This window comes from Polyodon spathula, chromosome 3 (assembly GCF_017654505.1).
Source record: "Polyodon spathula isolate WHYD16114869_AA chromosome 3, ASM1765450v1, whole genome shotgun sequence".
Classification (NCBI taxonomy): domain Eukaryota; kingdom Metazoa; phylum Chordata; class Actinopteri; order Acipenseriformes; family Polyodontidae; genus Polyodon; species Polyodon spathula.
Window position 1 is genome coordinate 73,236,667 of NC_054536.1, and position 27,486 is coordinate 73,264,152.

At 38.1% G+C, this 27,486-nt stretch overlaps 2 protein-coding genes across 3 annotated transcripts in view; one reads left to right on the top strand and one right to left on the bottom strand.

Annotated features, from left to right (window-relative positions):
- Positions 1–7,862: 7,862 nt before the first annotated feature.
- cops5 (COP9 signalosome subunit 5) lies at positions 7,863–24,993 on the bottom strand. The gene is made up of 8 exons (XM_041245878.1): positions 24,463–24,993; positions 23,376–23,610; positions 22,329–22,457; positions 21,032–21,097; positions 18,491–18,576; positions 17,973–18,084; positions 8,943–9,091; positions 7,863–8,264 (listed from the first exon to the last, which is right to left on the bottom strand). Exons 1-8 carry the CDS (start codon positions 24,597–24,599, stop codon positions 8,174–8,176), a joined length of 1,005 nt encoding a protein of 334 aa, XP_041101812.1. The 5' UTR covers positions 24,600–24,993; the 3' UTR covers positions 7,863–8,173.
- Positions 24,994–26,190: 1,197 nt separating this feature from the next.
- The window catches only part of LOC121313396 (centrosome and spindle pole-associated protein 1-like), a 33,478-nt gene continuing 32,182 nt past the window's right edge, over positions 26,191–27,486 (top strand). For both annotated transcript variants that reach the window (XM_041245879.1, XM_041245881.1), the window contains exon 1: positions 26,191–26,391. The gene's annotated coding sequence lies outside the window, so the exon portion shown is untranslated. The remainder of the gene's footprint in view (positions 26,392–27,486) is intronic.

The following is a 27,486-nucleotide window of genomic DNA, read 5'->3' on the forward strand; positions in this document are numbered from 1 at the left end:
TTTATTTTTATGTTTAGTTCCCTTGAGCACTGTTTAATATATTGCACATCTTTACTGTACTTTTAATTTGAGGACAGACAGGAGCACTTTGATTGGCCAAGAGACCCATGGTAACGCCTTATTTGAATACCTTGGCTATCTCATAGCCATTTTATAAGCGCGATTCATGTGTAATATACACATCTTTGTGTGTGTTGAAGGCCTTGACGTTTACCTGGTGTATCACACACCCAAAGCATTATATATTGCAGAGCTGCACACGCTGTTGAGTTATAGCTTGAACTGAATATGTCCAAGAACTCAAACGCAACCAATCTTGTATCAAGCTGGAACCTGTTATTAAATGAATAGTGTAAGTTATAGTAAGTTTCGTTTTTCTTTCCTGTCCATCACAGTGTGGTGAAATTAATGTTATTGTCACATATCACATAACAAGCTGCTTATTTGAGTCCACAGAAAGATATGATGAATTGTTTTATAGCCTAAAGTAATTTGTCAAAGCATTTTCTAAAATGTATCACATTTCAGTCATTGCTTGATAGCGGAAAACAAAACAACAAAACAAAACAAAAAAATATATATATTTTTTTAAAATATGACTTAAATTAAAATAATTGGCAAGCATATCCTGTTTTTTTGTTCATACAGGATTGCATGCCCTAAAATAGTCATAAATTAATTTCCTTTCCAATGAAAAAATGTCATTTGAGATAAACAAAGGCCCCAAGGTAATTTGATCTAAAACAAATACAAGAATTCACAAAGGAAATGGTAGATGAATTACTTTAAAATTAATGAGCTGTGTACACATGCATACATTCTCTCAAAGGAATGCTATTATACAGTATTCAGCATAACAGATAGAAACAACAGTATGTAATTTATTGGTGTTTATATAGCCTTACATATAGTACTAGTGATGCATAACAATGTGTGTGTATGTATATATATATATATATATATATATATATATATATATATATATATATATATATATATATAGAGAGAGAGAGAGAGAGAGAGAGAGAGAGAGAGAGAGAGAGAGAGAGAGAGAGAGAGAGAGAGAGAGAATAGTGTTACTGCTGTACTGCTTACCTTGGAGTTTTTTTTTGTTCTGTTCTCTGACTAAATAAATACCATGCAAGCTGCGTCTGAAGATTTGCAGCATAGTCTGTCCTGCAGAATGGCCCTAAGTCATCCTTTCCGAGACTGTTACATGGGAAACTTAAGATATTTGTGCAGTCTGGGATACAGAACCACCTTTGAACCGTGAGCCTATGATCAGCCTTGCATCAAGGTCTGTCAGAACTGCTGCCTTGGAACAGGCAGATGCAGCTTTTATATATTGCTATGCTATTTAAGTAACAAGTTAATCAGTTATGTAAGACATCGACATACACAAAAGTGTAACCTATTGCAGGTTTATATGTTTTTTTTATTTGATCTGCCCCCATAACTCACACCACAGGAGTAAAGCCTTCAGTCATCTCATTATTTTTTTTATAATGTTGCTTATATCCTCCGTGGGGGATAAAAACAGAACACCACATGTCATTTTAAGAGCTACATGCTTGTGGAATCACATCAAAATCATATTTACTGTATATAACTGATAAGACATGGGTAAATGATAACATGGTGTATAGTCTTTTAAAATACTTCTGTATTTATTATTAAACCAGTAGCCTCACCTAAAGGTGTACAATAATTAGGAGAGAATGTGTCATATGAACTCTGGCATGTAAGTGTGTGTAACTGAGTAGTACATTTTTTAATTAATAAAACAAGATGTATTAATGAAACATTCCTTTGCTTACCATATAATTTAAGCTATTTGAGCAATTGATTTTTCAAGCATTTCAGTGACCCGTGTATTGTTATATCATGTCAAGAGACAGACTTCCTGTTACTGAGTGACTTACTATATTTATACATGCAGAATATTTGGCAGCGAGGAAATGTAGAACTGCTGTTTTCCCTAAATTTACCTCCAGGGCACTTAGTGGTTTTCATCCAGTCACTAACATGCTTGTTAAAATGATTTTCAAATCCAACATAAACACAAACGCTACCAAATAACTTGAGACCTCTGTTGCTCAGTTGTTCTGTAGGCTGAAGTCTAAAAAGGCCTAGTGACAAATAACCATTTATCATTAATCTTACTTACCATTCTTATGCTTGAGAAAATTCCAACCTTTCAGTATTTTAGCTACTTATTATATAGAGGCTTTATTTATTATTGTAATACATTTCTTTAGATTTTTCTTAATGAAGCGGAATTCCACTGTAATTTAAAGAAAACGTTTTGTAATTGGAAACATACCAGAAAGCTTGTACCTAAGCTATGCAAATTTTCACTTGCTGGTGAAAGGTAAAATGTCTTCATTTTTTGATGCACTTTCAATTCCCTCGAATGTCAGAGGCCATTGAGGTAGACATTCAATTCAAAGGGTTATATAAACTGGTGACCCTCAACATGACCCCCAACCCAATATGGGTGCCATAGCAAATTGCCTCTTGCTAGTTTTATACCAATAACACAAACTTTGCACTGGTGCAGACTGATCAAAATCAGTACATTTGCATTATTATTTATTTATTTGCAGCCATTCAAAAAAAATAAAAAGGTTGCTTACTGAATCAAATCCATTTTGTATTGTTTTCGTAAGTAATAAAAAATGCTTGCTTAAAACACTCAAATAATCCGCTTAATTTATTATAGAGACCTAGAATAAAAGGTGCAGTCACCATAAGGCAGGGGTGTCAGACTCCAGTTCCTGGAGGGCTGCACTGTCTTCTGGCTTTTGTTCCAGTCTAGCGATCAGTTACTTAATTGGTCTAATTATTTGATTGACTGGACACATTTAACATTTCTCTTCAGGAATCAAAATGGTACATCGGTAGTGTACCTTGAATCAAGTGCATTTGTAAAACCATCAACTGTAAAAGTCCTTGAAAAATATTAAATATGTCAAATTCAACAAATAATTACATCAATTATGTTAATTGAGAGCTTAAGCTGGAATGAAAACTAGAAGACCCTGCAGCCCTCAAGGACTGGAGTTTGACACCCCTGCCATAAGGAGATGCCAATGCATTCTGTAACACAAAAAAGGAATTAACTAAATTTCAAATAGAGTAGATATATTTAATGAATATTTAAAGTTGTTTATTGGGGCTGCACTTTGTTAATGAGCAGTCATTAAAAATGAATGAATTCCAGTGTGCTATGCTGCTATTCCTGTACTGCGTCATTGACACACCGGTGCTGAATTCAAGCCCTGAAAGGTTGTGCATTAAAAAGACTTGCCCAGATCTTTTGCTTATGTACCTGCCAACCTTTGTTTATTCTTTAGCAACTGCAGGGGTTGAGTTTATTATTCCATTATGTAAAGATATGACTGCCTGAATTTTGAACGACTGGTTGAACATTTTGTTGTAGAAGAACAGTAACCATGTTCTTTGTTAAAGTGCTAATGAGGTGGTGCAGCTTTATGGGTAGAGAATGATCACGTTTTGCTATCAAAATGCCATTGCATTCATTTTATACAGATTCCTTCTACTAGACAACACACTGCAAGAAGGTTACAGTTGTTGAGTCTAATAAATGTCAATTTGATGTGCAACTATATGAGGAAATAAAATAAGCTGTTACTTGGCAACAAAAAGAAGCAGATTTAACACTTTGAAGTCACATTGCAGCAAGGAAGAGACAACATTTTTGTGGCAGGCATCTTAAAAACATTAGTAAAATATTTTTGGTCTAAGTGCAGCCAAAGGCACTTGGTGACTGATAGGTCAAGATGTAGTTCAAAATATATAGCAAAACCTTTTTTTTTTAACAATAACTAAAGAAAGTGGACCATCTAAGAGTAGATTTATATGCTGGTGGTTTTACCACTGTAAATGTCCTGTTATAGTCACAATGTGTATGTAGTCCTTCCATTCATGTAGCCATATACAGCTCTATACAGAAAAAAATTAAGAGACCACTGCAAAATTATCAGTTTCTCTGGTTTTACTATTTATTGGTATGTGTTTGGGTAAAGTGAACATTTTTGTTTTATTCTATAAACTACTGACAACATTTTTCCCAAATTCCAAATAAAAATATTGTCATTTAGAGCATTTATTTGCAGAAAATGACAACTGGTCAAAATAACAAAAAAGATACAGTGTTGTCAGACCTTGTACAATGCAAAGAAAATAAGTTCATATTCATTTTTAAACAACACAATACTAATGTTTTAACTTAGGAAGAGTTCAGAAATCAATATTTGGTGGAATAACCCTGATTTTCAAGCACAGCTTTCATGTGTCTTGGCATGCTCTCCACCAGTCTTTCACATTGATGTTGGGTGACTTTATGCCACTCCTGGCGCACAAATTCAAGCAGCTTGGCTTTGTTTGATGGCTTGTGACCATCCATCTTCCTCTTGATCACATTTCAGAGGTTTTCAATGGGGTTCAGGTCTGGAGATTGGGTTGGCCATTACAGGGTCTTGATCTGGTGGTTCTCCATCCACACCTTGATTGACCTAGCTGTGTGGCATGGAGCATTGTCCTGCTGGAAAAACCAATCCTCAGAGTTGGGGAACATTGTCAGAGCAGAAGGAAGCAAGTTTTCCTCCAGGACAACCTTGTACTTGGCTTGATTCATACGTCCTTCACAAAGACAAATCTGCCCGATTCCAGCCTTGCTGAAGCACCCCCAGATCATCACCGATCCTTCACCACATTTCACAGTGGGTGCGAGACACTGTGGCTTGTAGGCCTCTCCAGGTCTCCATCTAGCCATTAGACGACCAGGTGTTGGGCAAAGCTGAAAATTGGACTCATCAGAGAAGATGACTTTACTCCAGTCCTCCACGGTCCATTCCTTATGGTCTTTTGCAAACCTCAGCCTGGCTCTTCTTTGCTTCTCATTGATGAAGGGCTTTTTTCTAGCTTTGCACGACTTCAGCCCTGCCCCTAGGAGCCTGTTTCGAACCGTCCTCACCGTGCACTTCACCCCAGCTGCCGTTTGCCATTCTTTTTGTAGGTCACTTGATGTCATCCTACGGTTGCTGAGTGACATTCGAATGAGTTGGCGGTCATCCCGGTCAGTGGAGAGTCGTTTTCGCCCTCTGCCGGTCTGTAGCTTTGTTGTCCCCAATGTGTGCTGCTTGACCTTGTTCTTATGAACCGCTGTCTTTGAAATTTTAAGGATGGAAGCAACCCGACGCTCACTGTATCCCTCTGCCAGTAAAGCCAGAATTGAACCCTTCTTTTCCTCACTCAAAACTTTCCTTTTCAACTCTTTGGGCATGGTCAATAGTTATTTTTTGATTCCAATTACTTTTGAGGTACTACTAGCACTGTTTTGCCATCCAGCTGGTCCTATTGCAAGAGGATAGTGATGACCACAGGAGTGGTTTTTATACTTTTCCTCGTTAAATAAGATTTGGTTCAGGTGATCCTGTAATCAGTACCTCATTCAGTAGAATGAGGTGTTCCTGTGTTGGAATTCAACAGACACTGGAATGGAATGGCTGCCATACATGTAGAAATGCTGATTTAAGAAAAATTTACAGTGGTCTCTTAATTTTTTCCAGAGCTGTGTGTGTGTGTGTGTGTGTGTGTGTGTGTGTGTGTGTGTGTATATATATATATATATATATATATATATATATATATATATATATATATATATAATGTGTAAATGATATGGGTGCTTTTCTGATTTTACAATGAAGCCATATAAACCTGAATATTTTCTTGGATTAAACCTGGATTTCAAGATTCTGATTTTTAGCAACTCTGGAATTAATAGCTACATTAAGGTCTGATGTGGACCAGAAACGCGCAGTTACAGATATATCCAGGTCTTGCAGCGGTTAAATCATGCCCTCCAAAGTAAGGCCCCCCAGGCCCAGAGTTGCCCATGCCTGTTCTAGACCTTAACAGTTGTACATGGCTAGATTGTGAGAGTTAAAAAAAATAAAACAAAACAAAGTGAAAGCAGCATTGGAAGTGTCTTTTCATGCAGAATCATTTTAATGCATAAAGCTTCTTAATGACTGTTTTCTTATAGCACTGATGAATGCAGGTAAAAGTAACTCTTAAATTTAAAATTAATTTCATTCTACATATACACAGTCAGCACTCACATATCTGACTAAAATTTTGACTTCAGTGACGGTTAAACGGTTGTGACGCATATCTGATTATTTCATTTTGGCCCATTCCAACCCTTGTCCGTTTTCCAGGGAACATAAAAAAGATAGAATATCAAAAATGCGTATCTGAAAAGACTGTTTTAAAATAAGCAGGCTTCCATGTAGATGTACTGTACTGTTGGTACAGTACTATATTTAACAGAAAGTATTTTAATTCAGAATGATATGATTCTGAAAAAAAAACCCTTTCCAAGAGAGATGACATGTGGACTGCAATACAGTACATACTTTTAAACCTGGTACGTATTGTAGCAGTATGTAAAATTCGTTAACGACCCAAAAGCAAAATTAAATGTCAATATTACCCATGCACAGAACTGTGTACAACGTAAAAGGTAATTTCAATTTAAAACATACATCACAGTATCTAAAACGGTTTAATGATTAACAGTTACATTACCATAGCTCGTCTCTTTGCTTTGGCTGCCTTTTCATCAGGTGAAACTGGAGGAAGCCCCGTGTAACTGCACAGACTGATTTGGCATGCACAGAGAAAAAAATAAAATTTAAAAAGTGGGCTGTGATGGATATTCAAATAAATTGTAACATTGAAGAGATGGGCCTTGTATCAAAAACTGGTGACGGAGTAGCAAGGCGGAAACCTCTGCTCACTAAGAAGAACATGAATGCTCATCTCAAGTTTGCCAAAAAGCACCTGGATGATCCTCAAGAGTTCTGGAACAATGTTCTACGGACAGATGAGTCAAAAGTGGAACTTTCAGGCCAACATGGGCCCTGTTATGTCTGGCGAAAACCAAACGCTGCATTCCACTGTAAGAACCTCATACCAACGGTCAAGCATGGTGGTGGTAGTGTCATGGTTTGGGGATGCTTTGCTGCATCAGGACCTGGATGACTTGCCATCACTGAAGGAACCATGAATTCTGCTCTGTATTAGAGAATTCTACAGGAGAATGTCAGGCCATCTGTCCGTGAGCTGAAGCTGAAGCGCAGCTGGGTCATGCAGCAAGACAATGATCCGAAACACACAAACAAGTCTACATCAGAATGGTTGAAGAACAAGAAATTTAAAGTTTTGGAATGGCCTAGTCAAAGTCCAGACCTAAACCCCATTGAGATGTTGTGGCAGGACCCGAAATGAGCAGTTTATGAAAACCCACAAATGTCACTGAGTTGAAGCAGTTCAGCATGAAGGAGTGGGCCAAAATTCTTCCACGGCGCTGTGAGAGACTGATCAATAACTACAGGAAGCTTTTGGTTGCAGTTATTGCTGCTAAAGGTGGTGTAACGAGTTATTGAGTCTAAGGGGGCGAATACTTTTTCACACGGGGGCATTGGGTGTTGCATAACCTTCTTTAATAAATAAATAAAATAAGTATCAAAATTTTGTGTTATTTGTTCACTCAGGGTCCCTTTTATATAATATTAGATTTTGGTTGAAGATCTGATAACATTCAGTGTCAAAAATATGCAAAAATGCAGAAAATCAGACAATGTGCAAATACTTTTTCATGGCACTGTATATATTATATAGATATATAATATATATATATATATATATATAATATAATATATATTTTTAGAAATTCCTTAAAAGGCACAAAAACACACTGTTCACTGGACAGCAGATAACTTGAAATTCCGTCTAAACATTAGCTTCTGTAACCACACAACACAGTATAATCATTTTTTATTTATTTTTATTTAAGTGCACATGTTTTTATATGTCACATAAAAACAAATCCAGTTTGGAGAAGCTTTACTAAAATGGCATGTCAAAATGTGCTTCTATGCATTACTTCAAATATGCCAGTTTGAAAAAAAGGAGCAACATAAGCAGAATAAACATCACAATTAATGTCTACTCCACCCCCAGGAGGACCTCCCTTTGAAAAGCCTAGCCACAGTTAACAGATTATTAAACAGAGCTAGGATATGTGCGTTGGTGAAACAAAATTCATTGTAAATCTTGGCTTCCAGGTAGTGACATGAGATCAGGTAGAGGATGTATTAATTTGATTGAAGAGTTTATCCTTAATAACCTGAGACATCAAGCCATGGATAGCTTCTATTGTGGTCTTGCAGCTAAAATCAAAACAAACCAAAAAATACACTCCAGTTATAATGAAAGTAAACTGCTAAACAATTTATTTTGATACACTGAGTAAGTTGGTAAACTACAGTTTAAACATTACATTTCAATTACTTTTACATTTGTAGTTATGTACTGCATAGTAAACATCTTTAGTTTGTCAAATTAATGCTTCATGCCTTAACAATACAGCATGAATGCGATTGATTGTCACCTGGGTTCTAATTGAAAACAAGACAGTACCTACCAGTTTATGTGGGTAAGCGGAAGTTTAATAAAATAAAATAAAACAAAAATCAGGTAAAATTGTCAGTAGCCTTTCCAAAGCGATCCCTGATCTTAACAAGTATTTCCTGGGTAAATTAAAATATACTGTTTGGTTTCAATCCAAGAGACAGTGTATGTGTGCCAAGTTTTGAAGAGGACTGGAGTAATGGCAATGAAAATAAACTGTATTTAAACTGACTTTAACCAGATATGTTAACAGAGAGATGACGTAAGTGACAACATAATACCACATTTCACTATACACGAGGAACATAAAAAATGGATTTCAGAGCTGTCCTAACAGACACAAACTTAAATTCATTCCTGTATTATTGAAAATACATTATATCAGGAAATAAATCAGTATCATCTATGTTAATAAACTAGACTGAGTGTGCCCTTACCTGTCTCTTGTCGCCTTAGCCAATTTATCTTCTGACTTTCTGTCATGTGTATCCAAACCTAACATAAAACTGCCTCGGCCAAGCTGGGCTTCGGACTGCTCCAGCTTCTCAGACAAGTCAAAAACCTGTCCTGTGGTATAATCCGAATTCTGGAAGGGAAGCAGGGAGAAGAACAAAGGCATTCAGAGCTGTTTAAAGGAAGGACATAAAGAATACACATTTCCCTTTGCATCTCTACAAGTTTGTTTTAAGGAGCTTGTAGCAGGGCGGTAGGAAAGCCCTGCTTAAACGTATTTGTTTATTTCTAGAATGGGGCTTCCCCCTCCGCCCCTGTGTTATTTTGTATTTGTTTGTTTTATGATTTATTGTATTGTATTTGTTTATGACTGCAAACCGTTGTGTGTTTTATTGTTTTATATTTGTATATATAACGGCGTGGCCGTGCGTTTTGTTTTGTTATTGTTTTTGTATTGTTTTGCAGCGTGGATGGAAAGTCCCATCCACATTAAAAACTTGTGCAGAAGGTGGCCATCTCCTGAATTAAGTGATTAATTTGTTGCCAATCGGGAGATGGTCGCCTGTATAAAAACCCTGCAGTTTTCCCTGCTGGTGGTGGGTGTTCAAGAAGTGGAGAATGGGAGAGCAAGAGGAGAAAACTAAAACCGAAACTGAAACTTAAAGGATCCGTGAAGGCTACTGCCCAGCCGGACCTTAAGTGTTATTATTGTGTTTGTGATTTGTTTTTGTTTGAATATTTATTTTCTGTGGTCTGTGAGCAGTGTTTATTTTTGTTTAAATATTTTAGTTATTTTTGTTGTTCTAAATAAAACGGCGCACGCCGCGCCTTTGAACTGCAGTACCTGCCTGTCTGTGTTTGTTCCGCCCTGACGTCACCGCAACGCCATTTCCTGCCACAGAGCTATACAGTTAGGTGGCACATGAATTTCAGTACAGCAAGAATGTACGTACAAGATAATGTTGGAATATACACTGAGTGTACAAAACATTAGGAACACCTTCCTAATATTGAGTTGCACCCCCTTTTGCCCTCAAGGCAGCCTCAACTCGTCGGGGCATGGACTCTACAAAGTGTCGAAAATGTTCAACAGGGATGCTGGCCCATGTTGACTCCATTGCTTCCTACAGTTGTGTTAAGTTGGCTGGTAGTGGATCTCTACTCCGAAAAGCTCGTCCATTTCAGATTGAGATCTTGCGACTGGGCAGGCCACTGCAGTAAGCTGAATTCACTGTCATGTTCGTGGAAACATTCCTGGACAACCGTAGCCCTGTGGCATGGGGCAGTATCCTGCTGAAAAAATCCATTAGCAGATGGATACACTGCTGCCATGAAGGGATGCACCTGATTGGCAATGATATTCAGATATGCTGTGGCATTCAAATGTTGCTCCACTTTTATCAAGGGGCCCAATGTGTGCCATGAAAAAAACACCCCACACCATCACACCACCACCACCAGCCTGCAATGTTGACGCACGGCATGATGGATGCATGTACTCATGTGATTTTCTCCATACTCTAGTCCTCCCATCAGCGTGAAACAGCAGTAACCGGGATTCATCAGACCAGGCAATGTTTTTCCAATCCTCCAGTGTCCAGTGTTTTCGTTCCTTAGCCCACAGCAACCACAGTTTCTTGTGTTTTGCTGAAAGAAGTGGAACTCTGTTAGGTCGTCGGCTGCCATACCCCATAAGTGTCAAGGTACTATGAGTTGTGTATTCTTTTAAGGGTCTTTCGGCACCAATGTTGTACTGGACTGTCAGTTGACTAACTGTGGCCCATCTGTTGCTCTGCACAATTCGTGTCAGCCTCCTTTAGCCTCTTTCATCAATGAGCCATTTTCGACCACTGGCCTGCCGTTGGCTGGAGGTTCTTTGAGTGGCGGACCGTCCTTGATACACACAGGAAACTGCTGAGCGTGAAAAACCCAGCAGCGTTGTAGTTCCTGACACACTCAAACCGGCACACCTGGCACCTACTACCATACCCCGCTCAAAGGCACTTAAACCTTTTGTCTTGCCCATTTACCCTATGAATGGCACACATAGACAATCCATGTCTCAACTGGGTCAAGACTTAAATCTCCCCTTCATCTACACTGATCAAAGTGGATTTAACAGGTTATATCAATAAGGGATCATAGCTTTCACCTGGATTCACCTTGTCAGTGTATTTTATGGAAAGAGCAGGTGTTCCTAATGTTTTGTACACTCAGTGTGTGTGTGTGTGTGTATATATATATATATGTTATATATATATATATATAGTAATACAGCAGGGAGGGGGTTAGTATCCTCCCTGCAGAAAACATGTGCGTATGCACATTTTGTTAATTGTTTTATTATTAATTATCACCTGCACCGGGTAGATATTGTTAAATTAAACTCAGGTGCAGGGTATTTAGAGAGCAGCCAGTTCGCTCAAGGTTGCTGCGAGTGTAGAGCCTGATTGCACAAAGGCAACAGCAAAGTATCGTGGTGCCGTAAGGGTACAAGAGAGAGAGAGTGTGTGTGTTTAGTTTGTTTTGAACCGATAAACAGGTTAGCTGTCCGGTCCTGTTTTAGTTAGGTTCCAGTTTGTGTATATAGTTAGTGCTCCGAATGGGAGCTAGGTGTTTATTTTCTGTTTTGTTTATTTCTGTTTATTAAAAGTGCGCGTAAGCGCTGTAAAAATCAATTTCTTGTGTCTTGGGTCTGAATTTAAAGGGGCAACGAACTGTGTGAGTGGCAAGGATCTATTACATATGGTGGCAGTGTGTGTGGGCGCCCCTATGACCCAAAAGAAATGGAAAGCATAGAGGAGTTGATTAAGAGGATCAACAGCAATATGCTGCTCAAATAGAGCAGACTATGAGACTGGAGAGAGAGATGAAAGAGTCGGGATGGGCTCCGCTGGAAAGAAGGGAGCAGGAGCCAACAGAATTGGAGCTGCTGCTCCAAAAGTGGGAGCAGGCAGAGAATGCGTTGTCGTCAGTGCTGGCGAGAGAAGTCCCGGAGTCGCCTGCACCAGAGGAGCTGATGCAGGAAGAACAGGAGGAAGAGACCGTCCCGGAGCCAGAGAAGGTGAGCACCGCACCTCCACCACAGTTCCAGCCCATAACCCTGGAAAAGGTTCCGGCGCTTCTTAGGTCGGTCCCTTGCCCCTTGCTCCTGGACACCCTGCCGGTCTTCCTAGACCTCCCTGCGCTGGACCTGGAGCCCAGGAGTCTGCAACATTGGCCACAACTCTGTCCCTGGTTCCCTGCTCCGCTCTTCTCGATCACCCAGATGTCGCTGGGCTGCTGCCAGACGTCGCTGCTTCGCTCCCCCTGTGTGATCGGACATCGCTACGCCAGTCCCCAGGTGAAGACCTTTGTCCACTGCTGCATCCTCCTGTTCCCCGGTCGTCGCTTCGGTCAGCCCTGTCATCCCGGTGGGGTCCCGTGTCGCCGGTTCACGGTCCCTTCTGGGAAGTGCCGGAAGGACCGACCCACCCTCAAGCCCGCCCGTGGAAGAGGGCGAAAATGGACATTTGTGGACTTGAGGGTGGGTGGTTGTGTTTTAGGGGAGGGGGCAGCCTTGGAATGGCCGGTCAGTGTTGCACACTTGTGGGGGAGGATGTGTAATACAGCAGGGAGGGGGTTAGTATCCTACCTGCAGAAAACATGTGCGTATGCACATTTTGTTAATTGTTTTATTATTAATTATCACCTGCACCGGGCAGTTATTGTTAAATTAAACCCAGGTGCAGGGTATTTACAGAGAGCAGCCAGTTCGCTCAAGGCTGCTGTGAGTGTAGAGCCCGGTTGCGCAAAGGCAACCGTAAAGTATCGTGGTGCCGTAAGGGTATGAGAGAGAGTGTGTGTGTGTGTGTTTAGTTTGTTTTGAACCGATAAACAGGTTAGCTGTCCGGTCCTGTTTTAGTTAGGTTCCAGTTTGTGTTATATAGTTAGTGCTCCGAATGGGAGCTAGGTGTTTATTTTCTGTTTTGTTTATTTCTGTTTATTAAAAGTGTGAGTATGCACTGAAAAATCAATTTCTTGTGTCTTGGGTCTAAATTTAACGGGGAAACGAACGGTGTGAGTGGCAAGGATCTATTACTATATATATATATATATATATATATATATTTTTTTTTTTTTTACAAAAATATAAACACGATATGCAACAATTTCAAAGATTTTACTGAGTTACAGTTCATATAAGGAAATCAGTCCATTGAAATAAATTCATTAAGCCCTAATCTATGGATTTCATATGACTGGGAATACAGATATGCATCTGTTGGTCACAGATACCTTAAAAAAAAGGTAGGGACGTGGATCAGAAAACCAGTCAGTATCTGGTGTGATCACCATTTGCCTCATGCAGCGTGACACATCTCCTTCGCACAGAGTTGATCAGGCTGTTGATTATGGCCTGTGGAATGTTGTCCCACTCCTCTTCAATGGCTGTGTGAAGTTGCTGGATATTGGCGGAAACTGGAACACGCTGTCGCAGACGTCGATCCAGAGCATCCCAAACATGCTCAATGGGCGACATGTCTGGTTATTATGCAGGCCATGGAAGAACTGGGACATTTTCAGCTTCGAGGAATTGTGTACAGATCCTTGCAACATGGGGCCGTGCATTATCATGCTGAAACATGAGGTGACGGCGGCGGATGAATTGCACGACAATGGGCCTCAGGATCTCTTCACGGTATCTCTATGCATTCCAATTGCCATCGATAAAATGCAATTGTGTTCGTTGTCCATAGCTTATGCCTGCCCATACCATAACCCCACCGCCACCATGGGGCACTCTGTTCACAACATTGACATCAGCAAACCGCTCGCCCACAAGACGCCATACACGCTGTCTGCCATCTGCCCGGTACAGTTGAAACCGGGATTCATCCGTGAAGAGCACACTTACGACGCCAAACTGCAGTCAGGTCAAGACCCTGGTGAGGACGATGAGCATGCAGATGAGCTTCCCTGAGATGGTTTATGACAGTTTGTGCAGAAATTCTTCGGTTGTGCAAACCCACAATTTCATCAGCTGTCCGAGTGGTTGGTATCAGACGATCCCACAGGTGAAGAAGCCGGATGTGGAGGTCCTGGGCTGGCGTGGTTACACGTGGTCTGCAGTTGTGAGGCCGGTTGAACGTACTGCCAAATTCTCTAAAAGAACGTTAGAGGCGGCTTATGGTAGAGAAATAAACATTCAATTCTCTGGCAACAGCTCTGGTGGACATTCCTGCAGTCAGTATGCCAATTGCACGCTCCCTCAAAGCTTGAGACATCTGTTGCATTGTGTTGTGTGACAAAACTGCATATTTTAGAGTGGCCTTTTATTGTCCCCAGCACAAGGTGCACCTGTGTAATGATCATGCTGTTTAATCGGCTTCTTGATATGCAATACCTGTCAGGTGGATGGATTATCTTGACAAAGGAGAAATGCTCAGTAACAGGGATGTAAACAAATTTGTGCACAAAATCTGAGAGAAATAAGCTTTTTATGTGTATGGAAAACTTCTGGGATCTTTTATTTCAGCTCATGAAACATGGGACCAACACTTTACATGTTGTGTTTATATTTTTGTTCAGTATATATATATATATATATATATATATATATATATATATATATATATATATATATATATATATATATATACATACACACACACACACACTAGAGTCAATTATCCAATCTCTGATCAACTACACTCTTTAATCAACAGAACACACCTGTAATCACATGATTAATTACGTGTGGTGTATTACACATACAGCTTCTGCTGCTAAAATGGCTAAGTGATTTAGCTGCCAAGAAACAGACCAGCAGACCGAGGCAAATAAAAGATGCAGAATTATTCAGACCACCAAAACCTTAGATGGAGCATTGTGTGCTTTAAGTTGTTGCAGTTAAGCAAATTAAGTCACCTGGTTCTTGATTTTTCTTCTATTTGGTCAGTAAGGGCTGGAGATCTTGTCTATGTTATTGAGCAGCTAGAATTTTATTCATTTCAACTGCACATTATTACAATGCCTTAACAGCAAGTATGAAAGTATAGAAACATTTTACTGAAGTTTTGAAGTGTAATGATTCCTAAAGTTCTGTAATGTGTCAAAGTTTTACTGAATTGTATTCTTTGATTATTTTCAAAGTTTGGTATATAGTAAGTATTTAATTACCTTAACTGTAGGTGTAAATTTTTACTGAATTGCATTAATTCAATGATTTGTAAAGTTTTGTAATTTTGCATGCTTAACGTGATAGAATAGGTTACTAGCTATATATCATCAGCTGGTACTTATGTACTAAGTACTTATAGAACTTTATTCTATACATTATTAAAGGTACAGTAATTATTATTAGTACTGTTTTATTATCCATATAAATTGATTATGCAAACTATTAATTGACTCTACTGTATAGGTATGGGGTACATGGATAAAGATTTTCTTGGCCGATGTGTAATTGTGTAATAACAATACTAATGCGTTGGTCTGCGCTAACTAAGAGGACTTGTTTTGCTGTTCGGACGTGGAGAGGTGTTGAGCAGTACAGGGCAGGCAAACACTCCTAATATTCAAAGAGCTTTTTTAAAAAAGGATCAGAATAAGTTGGATTTCAAGTCTGTTCTGCTGCACACAACTCGGCTATCCTATTGTTGTCTTCAGTGAAAAATGACACCGCACTGACACTGAGGATGTGACTCGAAAGTAAGGTTAGGGTCAAAGACCACACCAAGATTCTAACTACAGAGCTAGATTTAACTTCAAGCCCATCCGTCAATCCAAATTTGTAAGTTGTCAAGGAGAGCCAAGTAGCACTACTTTGGTTTTACCGCTATTTAATTGTAGGAAGTTTTATCACATCCAAGCTTTAATCTCAGTCAGACAATTATCGAGAGCCGAAACAGTCACATGTGTGTCAGGTGTGGTCTGAAAATATAATTGTATGTCATCTGCATATGAGTGAAAACTCAAACCACAACAATTTATGATCTGGCAGCATATAGATATTAAAAAGTAAGGGTCCTAAAACAGAGCCCTGTGGCACCGTAGATACCGGGCCAGGGTCAGATATATAGCCACCAACAGAAACTGCCTACGACCTGACAAGTATTATAGGAACCGCCGTAAGACAATGCCAGTAATACCCACCCAGCATTCCAAACGGTAAATTAGAATGCCATGGTTTACGGTATCGAATGCAGCACTGAGGTCTAATAGGAACAAAATGGTCAGTGCACCAGAGTCAGCGGCCATGAACAGATCATTGACAACCTTAACAAGGGCTGTTTCAGTGCTGTGTCTTGATCTAAAACCTAGCTGAAAAGGTTCATAAATGTCGCTTTCAGATAGATGATTATGTAGCTACTGAGCCACTAAACGTTCTAGGGCTTCAGACAGAAATGGCAGATTAGAGATGGGCCTATAATTACAAAGAATATCTGAGCCTTGAAGTAACATCAGCAAAATAGAACAAACAGGTACCGTTAAATGCCAATATATTACGGGGCAGAACAGCAAATGACATTGCTCCCTAGAACCAGTAGATACAGAAACGTGTTTTGGTTGTAGCATGCAATTTATTGTCGAGATGAGATGGCTGGGATTAGCAGAGCCTTCTCGAATGAGATTTGAATAAAAAAGTGATCTGGCTGAGTTTAGAGCATTCCTATATACATTTTTATGCTGCTTCCACCTTTCAAAATGAACAGGTTAGGCCAGTATCCATCCATGCATTATTCCAAGCTCATGACACACCATAGAAACATCATGGGAAATTGGGAAAGCGCCAGGATGTTGTAGGTACAACAATTGTAAAATAGAATAACGTAAATCCTCGTCTCACTGCGCACCAGCGACCTGTGGCTGCAGGCCTGCCTGTGTGCAATTCAGAATTGTGCTGTCCTCTGACGCTGTAGTTCTGTAATGGCTTCACGCCGGGCTTGCAGTGTGAAAAAATGCGGACAGCTGACGGCACACATTTCAGAAGTAGTGAGTGCTCGTCCTCATCTCTCCCGAGTTAGGGAGGGGGTTGCAGCTGTGAACTGGGTTGAATAATTGTAAAAACTGATTTACACCAGAAAAAGTGTGTGTGTGTGTGTGTGTGTATATATATATATATATATATATATATATATATATATATATATATATATATATATATATATATATATATATATATACACACACACATACACACACAGCACCAGAAAAGTGGGTGTCACCACGTTCAGATGAACATAGTTTTTACATACTCATTGGCGTTTTAACACATTGAAAGAAAATAGGAGTGGGTCTTTTATACAAAATATATAGGATATATACTCAAAAAAAATTAAAAATAAATAAACAAAAATATGAATACACACACCATTGTGCTATGTACCAACTAAACATTACATGAAAAGTAGAAACTATGCTATTCATTTGCAAATGCTATTTCATATGCATTTTGTACCAATTGCTGCTATAACAAAAGAACAGTTTGTTACAGTTTGTTTATGGTAGTGTTTTTATTCTTTCTAGTGACAGAGGGATTTTGATAAACAGGAAACCCAACCTTTACAAGTGTTTCAGTCTATTTCATGACAACACTATCTCTCCAATCATTGAGCAGGTACCAATTGACAGGCCCATCCTAGACATTGTACAAACCATCTGTCATCCCATTCACAACAACATTATTTGGTTAGTATGCAGCTATTTAACAAGACGACACCATACAGAAAACTGCAAGGTGCATTTCAGCAACAGCACTTTGCTTAGGCTAACCAGCCCTGCTAAAAGTAGGCTGTAATGTGTACAACAACCAGAGATAGCATCAGCTTTTAAACTGGGAGGAAAGGTTTACTCATCCAAAACACTTTAACATAATCAGAGCATGACAGACAAGCACCGGGAACATGTACTGTTCGTCCTACAGCAGTGCTAGATATATTGCTTGTTAAAAGAAAGTTTTAACTTTGCCACAGAGTTTTGGTGTTTTCAGTATGCTAAAACAGAAGTAATCTAATATAGTGAATACTTACAGTAAGCAAACTTGAAGAGCTGAGTGTGTTGACCCAATATTTGTTCCATAGGAGTTCCAGCAGTTTACGGTCAAGTGAAGATTTGAAATAAGACACCTCCAAAGCATAATACCTAAATACAAAGGGCTCACTTAGAACATAAACAAACCCTGTTCACAAAACCTCTCGATATTCTTAAATTAACACAAGCCTTGCATAATGTCTTTGTTTAATTTATTGATCTTATTCATTAGGTGAATAAACAGGAGCAACTGACCAAATCAGCTGATGTTATTTATAACAAATAAAGCCTTTTAAAACAGATGATTATAGTTTCCATAATACTGAAAATAAGTTTTGACGTTTGCATCTTAAATGGTTCAGGAGTTATGAACAGTTTAAGCAGAGGTGTGGGAGCTGGTGGGTTTAAAAAAAAAAAAAACACACACCAAAATCTTCTCTCAGGGGTACTTAAATATCAAAACAATCACAAAAGCATTTCATAAGAAATTTGAAGCAATACTGTATGTGACACTTACTGTTTGCAGTGCACTCCAAAGTCTTCTATTTTGTTCAGTGGAATTGTCTGATATTCAGAGGGACCCTCATCTGGAGGTTTGTAGCCCTGAAGATATTTATTAACAATCAGCAAAATTCTCAACACTGCATTTTTTTTTTTTTTTTTTTTTAATTTGTATACATTATTATGCATTACAGATTTTATTTAAGTTTTGTGAATTTAAATATGCAATATTCTATTATTACTGAACAAACAATTTTTTTTTTTTTTTTTTTTTACTTAAATGATTCTTAATACATTTTACTACTGTCATTCTTTATAGCTTTCTGGCAGTTGAAACAAGTCTGCTCTCTATTCAAGAAAGAGCTATGATAAGGAGGATAAAAATGTTGTCATATTAGCAACAGTTCTTGTTAATCTAGTTTGAAATTTCATGACATGATCCTCAAGTAGGTGGTAATAACTTGTTCCTACAGGGTTAACTGTGTTGAATGTAGGTGAATAGTCAGAATGTGTCACATGGAATGACTCCGTAGTTCAACCTGCAACAAAACTGACAGCACAGTAGCTACCACATGATTTTTTTTCCCCAGTCTGCTTTTTGTATATAGAAATAGAGTAAACAATCAGGGCCCTATTTAGCAACACTCACAAACCCCTAAGGCAATCGCAAAACACCTTTGCGGACAGTTAGCGCACTAAAATCGGGTGCACATGTGGGGAAACAGACTGCCCACCTCTGTGATTTAGCAACCGTGTTTTAGTGCCCATCCGGAAAGTCAACATTAGCGCTGAACATGGGCTGAACTTTAGGGGTCTCCTCATTAACATACAAATGTAGCGATTTAGCAAACCATCGACAGTGTTTGAATTAACATGTGAAAAACAGGTCTAAACTCCATGAAATTTACATTGTTGACTATAAGCTGAAACTGCCAGGGAAGCAGGGAAAAGAGAGAGAAAAAATATAAATAAAAAGAAATATGGTGTGCACAAAGAGACAAAGAGAGAGGAGAAGGAGGAGGAGGAGACGTCCCCAAATCTTTAGAAGTCATCTGTCTTTTCTGAGCCTGTCTGACACACAATGTATCCAGCAATTTTGCCTCAACAGACAAACATTCACTGACATCTGCCAACTGCTTCAGGCTGACCTGGAAGGAGGCATGCAGAGAGCACACTGTTTGCCTGTGGAACCAAGGGTACCTACTAAACTAACATTTTATGCCACTGGCTCATTCCAATGTACTGTGGTTTACTGAAAAACCATAAATATTTGTGACCAAAATACTTGGCGAATCACACCCATGAAACCTATTTTGATCCAGAAACACTGACTACCTGTTGCAACATACGAAGTATGTATTGTTAGTGGAATTTGATTTGGTGCCAAAAATGTTTGCAGTTTTTTTCATGCGCAAAAAAGAATAACAAAAGGCTTGCAAACATGTATGGCTTTACAGTATACTGCAGACATGAGCCAGTCGGCTGTATCATGTGCAGTGTGAGATGTACCTGCAGCTTTAGTAAAGCGGGCAGGAGAATTCATCAATTTCCCTGTCTCTCACAAGCTGCAACAAAATACAAAACAGGGGTTTCCTGGGAGACATCGACTTCACACACCAATGCAGAATAGGCACCTCTATATAAATCGTAAGGGGACCTATTCTGTCAATGTGCAAGAAGTGTATGATGCCAACAACTACATCACAAATGTGTTTGCAAACCATCCTGGCTCTTTTCATGATTTATTAATCCTCACTAATTCGCAGGTGCCAGCTGCATTTCAGCGAGATACAGTCCGAGTGGCTAGTTGGTAGGGGACAACGGGTATCCACTGAAGCAATGGCTACTGATACTGCTGCTCAACCCCACAACCCCTGCCGAACACAGGTATAACCGTACCTTTAAAAGTGCTCGTACTGTAATTGAGAAAACATTTGGAATCCTCAAAATGTGATTCCGATGTTTGAATGTCTCTGGGGGAACACTACAGTACACTCCTAAGAAGGTTAGCAATATCATCCTGGCTGATTGTGTTTTACATAACATAGCTCTCCATAATGGAGGTGATTTTAAACCTACAGGGTTTGAGGGAAGCAGATGCTGAACTTGAAGCCCCAATGGTGGAGTTTTCAGCTGCTGCAAGTGCCAGGCAGGTCAGACAAAGCCTTATGCATAACTTTTTATTTTTGAGCTTTTGTCTCCTTTTTTTTGGTTTCAAAATGCCCTCTGTTCGCTATCGCAGATGCACAGGTGCTCTTAAAGGGAATGTTGACTCCTTATTGGTTGTAACCTTACTCCCCCCACTGTGCTTTGTTGAGGTGGGTGGATGATTCGTTGTTTGATGTGCGTTAGCCTATGCATGAGACCTGACTTCTAAATCATGTTTTCAGGCGCTACCGCGGCGGTTTGCTAACGTTGCCATTTTTGCCAGAAGCGGCTGCACACATATTACGACCCTAACGTTGATTTTAGGGTTTTTTTTTTTTTTTTTTTTTTTTTTTTTTTTTTTTACTTTACAGCATGAAAAATGATTTACTGCTCAAGACAAATATATTACCTTAGGATATGTTCTAAAAGCTCCAAGATTTACTTTCCCAGCAGATATTGTTCTAGTTGGGTCAATCTTAAAAAGACAGAGCAAAAAACAAGAAAATCAGATCACGACAATTTATTTCTAATAAAAAGATGAAGATTACATAATTTACTGTAAACCATGTTTGCTTAAAACCAAAGCATGTATATTTATGTAATCCATCAACAGTCACAATCACATATGTACCCAAAACACTACAGATCTTAATTATTACCAATACAGTATTATGAAATTATATATTACTGGAGTAATACATAATTATGAAGGCAATTTGGCAATCTTTAAATTTTGCCAAGACTTTTTTCCAAGCCACTAAATGAACACATAAAATAGGCTTCACATTAAAACAGCTGGAAAACATCTTGGCGTGTTTCTGTATTTTTCACTGCTGACATTTTAACAGCACGCAAATTTGAGCATAACCAGTGCCAACCCATAAAAATGGTGTTCATAATCATGGGATACATTCAATATTTTGCAAATTACTATTATTATTTTTAAAAGTTTATCATATTATACCCAGATGCAATCTGAAAGGTACACTGGAGGATACGAGTCTATGATGAAAGTTAGGAGAATTTGTTTAAAAATAAATAAATAAATAAAAGTGATCATGTTCACTATCTAGAGTGTGACAGACCAACTGACAGAATCAGTGCACATATTTAATAATTTCACTTTTTTTAATGTTTGATATTGTACTTATTGTATACTTCACAAATACACTGGATATGTTATACAATTATGTATTGTTATCACTTTACTGGGTAGGTAATTATTTGTGTTTTGACTTTAGCAATTTGAATAATTTAATAAAAAAAAGAAACTGCCTTCTTTGTTACTGACTAAATTATTCTACTTGCTAAGTCCATGCAGATCTGCTCTGTACGCATATAGTTCCACTATTCGTACTTGATTTGTAAATTAAATAGAATAAGAACAAAAGTATCAACATTTAAATTTGGTTTTCCATGAAATGCACCTCATTCTGGCTTATAAACAGATAACCGTTTGTTTCCTACTAAATTTTTACATATTTTGATTTTAGATTAACGATTTATTTATATGGAAAATACCACCTTTTTTATTGAAAAATGTTGAAGTTTAAGTACGATTAGATTACAATAATCTTAAAAGCTAATGCCAGGACATTTTTTGCTTAATTATTTTACACAAGGTTTCTAAATGGGAACTTCATGAATACCTTGGCAATTGTAAATGGGTTTACATGTGCTTTGGGTTAAGAATCAGTTGTACTTACAACAACTGCGACAAAAGGTTCCTGAAACTGCTGATTAAGCATCTGAGTGCTGACATCAATCCCAGACAGCCAGCAGCCATAACCAGGGTGGCTGTGATACCAGCCAATGGCATTTTCTAGTCGCCCAACCTAGGAGGGACAAGGACATTTATTTAAAACTGTACTGAATTAACCAACCCCAAAATAAATAAATAAATAAATAAAACTCATAGAAATGAATCTTTACCACTTTAAAGTCATATTGAAATTAAACTAAACAACACCACCACCACCTCAGCAACCCCTACATGGAGAACCATGTGTCACCTCCCCACACAAAATAAACCTCCACAATTCTTGTATTTATGGTTGAGAGAAATTAAATGCATGCAGTTTGAAAAGTACATTTGAATTCAGGCTCAGCTGCTTGAAAGAACAGTTGATTTTAGCCCCAGAGATGTCTTCTGAGATCGAGAAATACCTAAAAGAAACACAGGGCCACCAGCTGGAGGTGTCGTGCTCTGCATATTCCCTTACAGTACTTTCTTTTTTTTTTTTATATATCAATATCAAAATATATATTTAATATGAAATGGAATTTTTCCAGTCACATGGGCCTCCCCGTTTCCTCCTTCACATTTGTGTTACTATTGTTTAAAAAATGTGTACTATGAGCATGTGTTTTAACTAGCCAGGATAAGCTACCGCTAGATTTTACAGCACTTGGGAACTTAAAGCAGGTGGTTGATGCAGTCCAGGATAACTCCCTAGCGCTGTAAAATGCAACTCTGGTTTATCCCGGTGGGGTTCCTTAGAACCTTGTTGTGCTTAGAGAGCAGCTGGGCCATGCGTCATACTGGACGGATCACGTGTACTCACATTTCTACTTGCCCTACAGGTTGAGATTTTATACCATAATTTTATGGTCTTCAATACAATGATTTTTGGAGTTAAGACATGTTAGGCAAGTCGAACTGTATTAATAGTCGAGAAGATTCCCCCATTTGAATAATAATAATAATAATAATAATAATTCAAAACAAGGTTCAGCTGAGAAATGTAACAGACCTGTTTTGCATTTTCTATATATGCAGCCATATACTCGTACGCTGCTGCCTGTGCATTGACGCGGGTCTCAGTTCCCTCAACCGGCAGTGCAAAACTGTCCATGATCATCATGGTCTCTCCGTCCACCTTCCCCAGCATCAACCCCATGACCTCCAGGTTACCACCTGACCTGGCATGCATCACCATCTTCAGAAGGGCTAGAGCTGTGATCTTGCAGTACTTGAAATAATGATGGCTGAAATCAACAAACAAAAACACTAATAAACATGCATGCATGTAACACATAGCTAAACTGGGGGATGTCTATAGCCAAACATTTCTACTCACATATAAGATCACATATAATCTGCAAAATCGCCGTGTTCACACAGTTGTTTGTGTTCTTTACAGTGAAATAGTTGACTTTATAATGCTCTAGTATAGATTACATTGTGTAATTTAAATGAGAAAATGCCCATGTGTGTTGCCCTTTCCTCCCAGAAAAACCCTAACATGCCCTTCTCCAATCCTGGAGAGAACACTATAATTATCTTACCAAAGCCTGGAATGTCTTAAAATACAATGGAATGGGTCGGTACAATCCAAAAACAGGCAATGATACTAAGGAAATAAGACTGTTGCATAGCAGTTTCACCAATACAATGTTTTATTACAATTTTTATTATCCACAGTGTACACAGGTAACAAACTCAGGTGTGTCTTATTAAACTCATAGTAAAACCAGGAATGGATCAATCGGCTACGCAATGAGAGTCTTATTTCCATCCCTACTCAGCATGACTAACATCTTTGGGGGCCGAGAGAGAAAAAAACTACGATGGTGGAGACATGTAAAACAATTCGTGAAAACAATATATCTACTAAGGGGTTGGCTATTGACACATCCCGATGTATGTTTACTAGTCTTATGACTTATTACCATTCCTGCATTTTTACTCATATACAGCAAACACTTCACTCTGTACACTCTCACCAACGAGAAAAGATAGTTTACTGCCAAGATACAGGCCTAGACCGAAACATTAGTAAGCTTTCAGTTTGTTTTGCAAAACCCTTTTTCTCCCCCACGACATTTTGATGTACTTACTCTTTTGTCCACGGTTTTGCTGCCAGGATCTCTTGTTGCTGCTTTTTGTCGTATTTATAAATTTCATCAATACTCTGAACTTCTTGCATGCTATTGGCGAGTTCCCATGTCTTCTGCGCAGTGCTTGAACCGGCCATTTCTTAATTAATTGGTATTGCTATGCTGATATAGAATTTAGTAGCTAGTTCTGCTAAACAGAAAACAACAAAAAAAGCATACTTATTTATTCAAAATAATACATTTAGGTGCTAAAATCTACAACAGTGAACAACTCCCATCAACAATACTAGCACCGGAAAAGCCGGTTCACAAGTTCACAACTGCCAAATTCCCGGGGGTTACAAAAAATAATACAAATAACCACTGTAAGTCAAGAGGCAATGATTTAAAATAACTGCTACATAAATGTAACTAAGGTTACCGTAGCCTCGTCATGAGTTGTTTATTATACGTGTTATGCTGTTACCGATATGTTTTTAATGTGTTATGTGTTATCTATAGTAGTACAGTCCTTGTATAAAAATTGCTGTGAAAAGGCGTGCTGCAAGACGATGGCGACCTCTGTTGAGAGCATCAGGATTTCACGTTTTATTTATTTATTTATTTATTTATTTATTTATTTATTTTTTGGGGTGGTTGCATTTCTAATAGAATACTTCTGCACAATGTTTTGTCGTTAAGCTTTAACAGGCCATTGTAACAAAAATAAAACGAGGAAAATACAGAAATTGTTAATTTGTTTATGAAATTTAGGTGAAAGTATTATTGCGTGTTACCTTTCAGTTCAGGCGGTGAACGATGTAGTCCTAGTAGCCACTAGAGGCCGCTAAACAAACATTGTTGATGTAATATTAATAATGTAATAGTAATTAATAGACTGTTTAATGGACATTAGGTTTAGGGGTGGGTTTATCTAGAGGCTGCGAAACAAAGGATGTTGTATTAATAGTAACAGTTTAATGATATTAGGGTTAGGGGTTAGATTTTGGGGATAAGTCGTTCGTGCAAGTCGCATATGACGTGGCATGGACTAAAGTTTTGCATGCACAAATCAATTATGTTAGTACAGTAATTGTAAACGAATGGTGACGAATGCATGATGCAGTAACATGACGTTTAGTTGAATTAGTTCTGTTGATTTTCCACATTTGCCAAAGATAAGGATAGTTGTTGTAGTTTTGTTTTTTCTAGTTGTTTTTTTGTTTGTGTGCTTAAAGAAAAGCTGCGGGAGCAATATTTGTTATATAAGTTTAGAATATGTATATATATATATATATATATATATATATATATATATATATATATATATATATATATATATATATATATATATATATATATATATTAATATAATTAGTCAAGGATGAGAAATGTGTAGAATTTTGTGTTTCTGGGTGTGAGTTAAGTGTACTGCACCCCTATCATTTTATTATTGTAAATGTAGTGTTACATTTTTGTGAACACTGTGCTGTGGTCGCAATAATTTAAACCGTCGTTTCATTTCAACCATACCTAAACTAAAGTGGATCATTCAGAATCGTGTACCTAAACATCTTCATTACTTTCTGCATTTTTTGTTTAAAACAACAAAACAAAACAAAAACGGCACTATGCTGTCCAAATTTACACAAAAGTTGCAAACTCCAAGCCGATAGGGGGGGCAGTTGATTTTCATTCGTATCATCAGGTCCGTAGTGCCCACATTCGCTTGTTCAGTTGCATTTCCGCAGCGCGCAGCAGTCGGGTTGTGTCTGTTGTGGCGAGGATTGGGACTGTTGACTATCTCATCCATGGAGATTGTACAGTGGGCTTGTACGTACCCGCCTGCTATAAACATCTGATCGTACACTGTTCAATAAGAAGCCATTTATAAACTTTCTGATGTTACTGTATGTCGAAAAATTCCACATGCCGTTCTACTGAGTGCAGGTAAAACATACATAAGTACAGTAAAGTTACCGTACTTAAAATGTTTTATAGCTTTGTTTACTGTTCCTATTTTGATATTATAAAATTTTTTCTTTTTAAAATTCAATCTGTATTTTCTTAACTGAATATTGTGTTATTATTATTATTATTATTATTATTATTATTATTATTATTATTATTATTATTATTATTAGTCCGGTGTTATGTTTAGAACATCAATTTAAATAATGGCAATGTATGTATAAAGAGTAGCCTACTTCATGAAATTCGATGTAGCCTGCATTAGCAAGCACTGCGGCCGAAACTTCTAGTTGCTAGGTTCCAACTTCCACTTTGTCTGCTGGTAAACAGTATTAATATTTCATTTGTTACGTCCAGGCAGGTAAATGTTTGTTCACGTGAAAATTATGAATCATATAAAATACATTTTCCACTTAACGATGCGTTTGGATTTCTTAAATGGTTTATTATTATTATTATTATTATTATTATTATTATTATTATTATTATTATTATTACTGAATTATAGGCTGTGAATTCATTCTGTGTGGTCTTTTTTACGTGCCTACGTTGTTTACTGTGGTTGCCTAACAACGAAAGTCATATTTTAAAGAGACATTGTTTCTATTGTGGCCTAGGCTGTGTTTGATTTGGTCTCGCAATAATTTCTAATGCAGTTCAGTTGGGCATTTAAAGATTGCTCTTAATCTCAGTATTTTTAGAGGTCTGACCTTGGTATCCATGGTTTAGCCCAAAAAATGTTCCAGTCAAGGTGGTTTAATACTGCTGTTTTGTGAGTGAACCAAATGATGGGAAAATAGACTGCAGGATGGCACTGCACTGGCGCCAACACCTACTGCAAATGCACATCCAAACTGAATGAAACTAAACAGCTTGCCATAAAATCATTAATCACTTTACAGTTTAATGTACCATCCTTTCTGTTTGAGTTAGACATATTGATTGCAACATAGTACATCTATGACAGCATCTGTGATGTTCTCTTCAGTTTGGTCAGTAAAGGTTTTTCCACAGCAAAATTAAGCACAACTTCACCAAGTGGCTATAAAGTTACCAACTTTGTTACAGGACATA

Excerpts from the sequence above, each read along its gene's own strand:
- cops5 (XM_041245878.1), bottom strand. The coding sequence starts at position 24,599 with ATGGCCGGTTCAAGCACTGCGCAGAAGACATGGGAACTCGCCAATAGC. Across the intron at positions 18,577-21,031 it reads CTTTTAGAACATATCCTAAG|GGCTACAAACCTCCAGATGA; the intron begins GTAATATATTTG and ends AAATATCTTCAG. Across the intron at positions 8,265-8,942 it reads GCTAAGGCGACAAGAGACAG|CTGCAAGACCACAATAGAAG; the intron begins GTAAGGGCACAC and ends TTTTGATTTTAG.